This window comes from Gavialis gangeticus, unplaced genomic scaffold (assembly GCF_001723915.1).
Source record: "Gavialis gangeticus isolate Ggan-Ray unplaced genomic scaffold, GavGan_comp1, whole genome shotgun sequence".
NCBI lineage: Eukaryota > Metazoa > Chordata > Crocodylia > Gavialidae > Gavialis > Gavialis gangeticus.
The window spans coordinates 42,608,329-42,616,434 of NW_017729027.1; the positions used below are offsets into that span (position 1 = coordinate 42,608,329).

Genomic DNA, 8,106 nt, shown 5'->3' on the forward strand with positions numbered 1-8,106 from the left:
ATCAGCGGCTTCTGTGGGTGCCCCCCCCCCCCGATTCAGGAGGCACCAGTCACTCGTGGGTTATTACAGTGAATATACTGCAAAACTCTGCACCCCTTTTATTATGATAACTTTTTTATGTATTCATGCCTTAAGGAGACAACCTTGCAGATAGGCAAAACAGCTGCCTTTAGAAACAGAAGAAACTTGATTCTTCTGAGGAGCATAGTCACCGGGTCCTAGTAAGAAAAGTCAGAGATCTCCTAAAGGTCTGAAGATCTCTGTAAGTCTTGCTGGCACCTCTCATTATTCTATCTCAGGTTGAACTTTATATGTCTCCTCACCTTTGAGAATCTCAAAGACACCTTTCTCCTCCCTCACAGTCCAACCAGTTTTGACAGCCTTCTTTAATATTCTTTGAATACCACCCATTCAAATTCAAAAAATTCCAAGTGACCTACAGTGTCAATTCTCTTTAAACCACCGTTTCTCTGCTTTATGGGGAGACTACCACTGACAACCAATGAATACCATTACAGCCCTACATGTTTCCTTGGTACCAGGTAGATCAGACATATGGTCTTGCCTAAGTCTGTAAGAATATTCATTTTCCTATTCAGCCTCAAAGGTCATGTCCAGATGAGCGGGGCTGTGAGATATGTGGCACTGCAGACCTGTCTTTGGCACCACCCACTGCACATTCAGGTGTTTTCCGTACTCCTACCTTGCAGCACAAGGTGGAGTTTTGACCCTGGGAAATCCCCAGGTAAAAAAAACCCACACGGAAAAAAAATAGGGTGGCACACGTGGTAGCAGGATGCATTGCCTGAAACTGGAGCCTGGCCTGCTGGAGCCATGCTTCAGCTGGCAGCCAGCCTCCCAGTTGCAATCCGGCTGCAGCTCCCCAAGGCTCCAGGTCCCCAGATAAAGCTGCTGGGGCCAGCACAATTGTTGGCCCTGGCCTCAACTACCCCACCCTGAGTAATCTGTTGAGCACCAGAGGTCATGTAGCACAGGCGTTCCTCGAGGACAAGAAGCAGTGTCAGAAAGTAAGTCACTGCTTCTTGTCCATGGGGAAACAAATATCTGTGCTAGTACGGATGTGGCCAAAGGGTGTATCTACACATGCAACTGACTGTGAAGTTGACTTATTAGCTTGGCAGTAACCTGTCACCATCTACATATGTGCTTATATTAGGATGCAGTAAATTAATTAACTCTACCTTCGCCTGTACCGTACAGGACAAGTCCTACCCAATGGTGGAGTAAATTACACTGCCACAATGCACATGTAGATTGTGACCAGGACTGGCTGGGGCTGCCTGATGGCTAGTCCCTTATTGTAGCACCCTTGGGTCCCAGCCAGCCCCAGCACCACCTGATGCTGTGACCTGGAGCCCAGGGCTGCCCACACCCCCAAATCTCCTGGTAGCTCATGGCTGCTCCATTCCAGCTCAGCATGCTGCAATCCCAAGTGCATGTGTAAATGCTCCACCCAGGATCAAGAAACTCTGGGGTAAACTGTGCTAGAGTTTATTTCTTTGCTCTAATTGCATGCATAGATGCATCCTGAAAGAACTGCTTTTTATATTCTGAGAAGCCAAGAAACGTATCATTATAGACCTGTGATTCTCAACAAGGGTGCTGAGGCACTGTGGGTGTCTTGAAATCCTTTCAAGGGTGTGGCAGGGTGTCACACAATATTAGAATTATTAGGCATGCAAACATGATTCACAAGATAAACCCAAGTCTCTGACTTGTGGTGGTCTTTCTGAGTTCTTTTGGAACAGAAGAATTGCTCTATGATTTTTCTGTAGTCAAAAAAAGAGTGAAAACTAAGAGTTGGCATTTTCCAAGGGATGCCTTGAGATTATTGAGATGTGCCTTAAGACTCTTGAGGGGCAGAAAGTTTGAGAATCATTGCCGTAGACAATCGAGTTCTAGTGGTTATAAAAAATGTAGTATCACATACAAGCAGATCATCTTCAAACAACTTTCCCATGCCTTTTAAGGATTCTTTTCATGTGAAATGGTTAAAACATGAGGTTCAGTCACTTATTAATCTCATGGTCATAGACTAATTATAGAACACAGTGAGAACTTTTATTCCTAGTTGTGGACTTGAAATTGTTATACAACTTTGTCCCTTACCTTCAAGTTAAGGATTATGTTAGTTGCCTTATGTCCACAAGATATAAGTATCAGTCTCCCACATGCTCATTTTTACATAGCCTTCCATGCTCCCAGAAAATGACAGTCTCATAAGAAAGTCTCATTAATACATTGGAGAAATGTAAGCTAGTTAGAACTGCCATCAGAGACAGAAACTTAGCAAGACAGAGCTAGAAGAGATCTCAGGGGTCACATAGACCAACACCCTACTTGAGATAGAAGCATTTCTAAATCATTCCAGAAAAGTGGCTGTCTAACTACTCCTAAAAACTTCCGAAGATAGAAATTCCACAACCTCTGTAGGTAATCTGTTTCAGTTCTTAACCACAGGGGTCTGTTTTGAGTACGGCATTTTATTAGTGATAGAATGCATCGAGGATATGGTTAGAATTCAAAAGAATGCTGATTAATTAAGAGAACTGGATTGTAGGTTATTGATACACAGTGATAGCAGATAAGAACAATGCAGGCAAGGCAAACAAAATAGCCCTCCTGATTTTTGCCAGCACACAAACTTCAACCTTTGGTTCTTTCTTGAATGTCAGATATCAGCAGCCTGGAGGTCAAGGGCTGATGCCCACCCCCCACAGTGGAGTGGTTAAGATAGGCTGGTGGTATGCCCTGTGTTCATGATGGCCTTGGGTTCCCCACTCAGAGTCCCTCCTTTCATATTTTTCTCCTCTGATGATGATGCTTCATTCCCAGGTACCATTGACTGGTCTCCCTGTGCTCATCACACTGTCCATGTTGTTCTGTCAGAATATTCCATTGTTTCCGAAATCCATCACATACACACATCTTAATTTGGTCTTTTACCAATGTCTTAATCTGGGCATGCCCTGGCTTCCTAATTTGGTCCATCCACCAAAACCAGAAATCCCAAGGGCCTTGCAGGTGGTCACTGTGACCTAGCCAACATGGCAAGCCTCTCTCATATTATGGAACAATGTGGTACGTGTCCTCAATTTCCCAGCCTGTGTATCCACTGGCCTCAGACACTATGTCTGCCTTGAAGGAAACTTTGTCACAAACAGGCTTTTAGAAACCAATTGACCCTTGCCATTCCCCTAGACTTTGTTCTAATGCAATATCTATTATACCTACAAGCCAGTTACTGAAAGCAAATCTCTAAGTACTATTTTATAGCCATCACCATGTGTTGCACCAGGGTCATCCTCAGGCTCCCAGGCTGCATTCCTTGCCAATGCCAGCCCCCACCCCCACACCATTCAAGAGCCACCCCACTTGCACCATGTGGGCACCTCTCCACTGCTACCCTGTGCAGCCATCTAGGCTACCTCTGCACCATGTACACACATCCTGCTCACCATAAGCACCTTCTCATGGGAACACTGTGCAGTACTTCCATGTCCACAGGGGCAGGAAAGGCAGCAAAAGCCAGAGGAGGGAGAAGAAGCCCAGACACTGGCTACTGTTGCAGAGAGAGCAATGGAAGAAGAGTGGCAGCTGGGCAGGACCCTGGGGGCCATCATTTAACCCTTTATGAGCCTAATGTGACTCACAAATCACCATTTGGACAGCCATAACCTAACTAGAGGTTGTCAACTGGGAGTATGCATACCCCTAGGGGTACTTGGAAAGGTCACAGGGGGAACACATGGCTCTTACCCAGGGGTGGGGCAGTGCTGCCAGCCCCACATGGCATACCATGGTGCCTCCCTGCCCCCCACCCCAGCTTGCTCTCCTGATTGGCCGATGGGCCACTGTCCTCATCCAAAAGCCGAGGGCAAGGATGCACCCCTGTGCGGATGGATGTGGGGCAGGGGACTCACACACAGCAGCCACCACTGCCTCCCAGGAGCAGGGCCGGTGGCGAGCAGAGCAGTGGCACCCCTCTGTGGGATGCACAGGTTCCACCTGCTCAGTCAGACATGAGGGAGAGGCTCGCATGCAGCCACCACCGCCACCCACCACCCCATGCCACCACCGCTACCACACACCACTTTTCCACAGCCAGTGACAAGTGCAGTTCTGTGGGCTGCTGATGGGCAGCGTACAATTCACTGCATGCGAGGCCTGTCAGCAACCTGTGTAGCCGCATGTACAACCAGCTGTGGAAAAGTGGCGCATGGCAGCAGCAGTGGGTGGGTGTGGTGGCAGCCGCCACCTGTGAACACCAATCCCCCCACTCCCCTGCGTCTGGCCGCTGCCACCAGAAGGGATGCACTAGTTTAAAAAGGTTGAAAACCCCTTTCCTAAACCATATAAGCAGAAGTGTTCATGTTGTAGCCCTGTCAGATTCCAATTAATTTTGCTAAATATCTTGTCGTCACCATTAGACTCTGGAAAAAACATCTAATTTATGATAAGGAAACAAAAAGAAGATTCCCGTCTCAGTTACATTGCTATAAATGCAGTAACTCTATTAAATCCAATAATGTTTCATTTTAATATATGTATAATGTTGTAAATTATTGCAGAATTTGATCCAAGATAGTTGAGTCCTTTTGAATAGAAAATATGTTGTTAATATAAGCATTTTCATCTTATACTGTTTAATATAAAACTTCTTGATCAGTTCCTCTTCTTTTGTACTCTAGCAAAAGTATAATTTCAGTGCCTATGTATGCTTAATGTTGTTTTCATGGTTTTTGAAAAAGAATATATTTTTTCTTTTTTCTTCACCAGTGATCAGCTGTGGAGATCCAGGTGCATTAGCAAATGGTATTCAATTTGGAAATGATTTTACCTTTAATAAGACTGTCATCTATCAGTGTAACCCTGGCTATTTGATGGAGCCTGCCAGTTCATCCACTATACGCTGTACAAAAGATAGTACTTGGAACCAGAGTAAACCAATCTGCAAAGGTTTGCTTCTTCACTTAAGTAATGTAAAACTACTATTCTGAGTTGTATGGAATCCAGTAGTATATTTTTACTATTTATATTAGAGAAGAATTCACATAATTAAAATGAAAATCATTAATATACTAAGACACGTTGATAAAAGTTTTAGACCATATATTTTGTGCTTTATTGTAAGATGCAGGGAAGGGTCAGCCTGAATACCAGCATATTGCCATTTATTCGAACTACAGCTATATGTAAAAAAGTATTAGTAGAGCAGTAGCTGAAAAATACAAAGGCAAGATTCATGCCCACCTTTTCAGTGCGCTGCATTAGTTAAAATTGCCTGAGGGACATAACATCAAGTTTTTGGTGGAAACAGAATTCCCTTGGCAAAGGTACTATGGAAAACATCTATAAAGCTGCTTTCCAAGCCCCATTATGAGCTGTGGTATCAGGGGGTTCTGGAGAATGAGGCAGAATCTAGTGACATTGTGAAATTCTGGGTAGTACAGTAGCCCAGGAGGCAGCCGTGGATAATGGAAAACTGGACACCCAGAGGCATTCCCTGCAGGTTGAATAATCCAGGAGGAAATGGATTTACCAGAGCTACAAATCATAAATTCAGAGGCCTGATTTAGGGTCTAACTTATTAATTAAACTTTGGATTATGCAGTTGATTGACGTGTTTATGTATTACGTTGTTGAAGGCAGTGGTTGGATTATTTTATATTTTCTTTGTGTGTTGAAAAAAGCAATATTTAGCAATGAAATCCTTTTAAAAAAAACAGACAAAATTTGTTTGAATTTCCATAATTTTCAGTACTCTTTGGAAATAAACTATTATGAGCCCTACATAGTTACCTACTACAAAAGACTAAAAAAACAATGTAGCTACATAATTTCTACTAAAGTCAATAGCTGTTGTGTGATTCAGGCCATAGAGGACTTTAAAAATGGGAGCCTAAGTGAATAAAAGCAAGTTTAAAGATTTTAGGATTTGCTCCTTAGGTATTGCCTAAAACAGAGAACTAATATAAACTGGAAATTAAAACAAATGGTGTCTGAATATTCCATTTTTAATTTATTGCTCTGTCACAACTTGTTTGATCCTTGGATATAAATGGCATCTTTTTCCCCTTTTCATTAAAAATTACAATTAGACACAATGGAACATTTACTGTTAATCTTAAAATGTATTTAAGATTCTTTTCTATGTGATGACAGCTGTCACATGTGGCTCACCTCCTCAAGTGCTACATGGAAAAGTGGAAGGATCAGATTATCGATGGGGTGCCAGTATAAGTTACAGTTGTGCAGAAGGCTATCAGCTGTCCAATACAGCTATTCTATCATGTGAAGGACGAGGTGTATGGAGGGGAGACATACCTCAATGTCTTCGTAAGTTTTGTTGTGGTAAATTGGTACTGTATGATGTTTAGGGTATATTACCAACTACCTCAAGCTACAGTCTCTTCATTTCTCACAAAAAATAGAGTTAAGAGGGACAAATATAGGACACGGATTATTAGAAGAACAAAAAAGAGGCAGAAAAAATAAAATCAAGAGACTCCCCCATCAAAACAAAGAAAAAGAGGATAAATAAAAAGAATGAAATACGTAATTTAAGTGGTGCCAAAGTCTTCTGTGACTCAGTAACAAATCCATGCCTAGAATGAAATAATGGCACTAAGCTGCTTGCTGTAGCAAGTACAGATGTAAGACAGAGATTCTGCTTATTCAGTTCTGGTTACTTAAGATCCCCTGCAACCTTATCTGATCCCATGGCTTTGCACCACTTTTTAGTGGGCAGAGAAATGCATCCCCACCTCGACTTTTCATTCTCTGCTCAGACTTGCATTCCCAGCTGTCTTTCTGATAGCTGTACTGCATGCCTGGTACAGGCTGGGAATCAATAAGCTAAGCTGCAGCTCTGCAGAAAAGGACCTGGGGGTTACAGTGGACAATAAAGGGAATATGAGCCAACAGTGTGACTTGGTTGTGAAAAAGGCTAAAAGCCTAAACAGGAGATCAAGGGAAGTGATTACTCCCTTTTACTCGGCATTGATTAGGCCACATCTGGAGTAATGTGGCCAGTTTTGGGCCACCCACTGCAGAAAGGATGTGAACAAACTGGAGAGAGTCCAGAAGAAGGCAACAAAAATGGTTAGGGGGCTGGGGCACATCACTTCTGAGGAGAAGCTGAGGGAACTGGACTTATTTAGTCTAGGGAAGAGAAGAGTGACAAAGGATGTAATAGCAGCTTTCAACTATCTGAAGAGAGGTTCAAAAGAGGATAGAGATAGACTGTTCTCAGTGGCAGCAGATGACAGAAAAAGGAGCAATGGTCTCAAGTTGCGGCAAGAGAAGTTTAGGTCAGTTATTAGGAGGTTAGTTATTAGGGAAGCATTCTCACCAGGAGGGTAGTAAAACATTTGAACAGGTTACCCAAAAAGGTTGTGAAATTTCCATCCTTGAAGGTTTTTAAGGCCCAGCTAGACAAATTCTTAGGTGGGATGATATAGTTGGGGATGGTCCTGCTTTGAGCAGGGGGTTGGACTAAATGACCTCCTGAGGTCCCTCCCAACCCTAATTTTCTATGATTCTATGTTTGTATGTCTTAATGCCAGAACAAGTCAAGATATCTGAAAATTGAACTCCTTATATTTCTTCATGAATTTCTCATTTTTCTGTTTTCTGTTGACAGGTTCATCCTCCCTAATCCTTTAACTCATAACTTTAGTATATTTTTTTTATTCCTTTACGTCCTTTTCTTTTCACTGTTTTCTTTACAACTTCTCCAACATCTTTCTGTTACTTCTTTTCCCTAATGAACAATGAGTGTTGCCCCTCACTTCTACTGTTGAAATGTTCTGTTTGATCCCTGGCCTCATTTCAGTGCTCCTTTAATATGCCTAGACCAAATCTACATGAGACACTGACTGTGAAATAGCCCATGACTACTGCATAGTAGCGTCATGTGGCTAGAAGTGTGATACAATGCCACTGAACATTGTCGGGGAACAGCGGCCCCAAGGTCACAGTGGGCTGAGGGTTTCGACACAAAACAGGCGGGATTGGTGGCAGGAGTCTGAGTGGTATGGGAGACACGTGCGGTTTCAGATAAAGTTGATTTATTTACTTATG

The 8,106-nt window shown here is 43.0% G+C and overlaps 1 protein-coding gene across 1 annotated transcript in view; it reads left to right on the forward strand.

Annotated features, from left to right (window-relative positions):
• Positions 1-8,106, forward strand: part of CSMD1 (CUB and Sushi multiple domains 1) — a 2,474,714-nt gene that overhangs the window by 2,411,782 nt on the left and 54,826 nt on the right. Inside the window, exons 62-63 of the mRNA XM_019520340.1 lie at positions 4,801-4,980; positions 6,187-6,360. Of these exons, the coding sequence (XP_019375885.1) occupies positions 4,801-4,980; positions 6,187-6,360 (354 nt within the window). The remainder of the gene's footprint in view (positions 1-4,800; positions 4,981-6,186; positions 6,361-8,106) is intronic.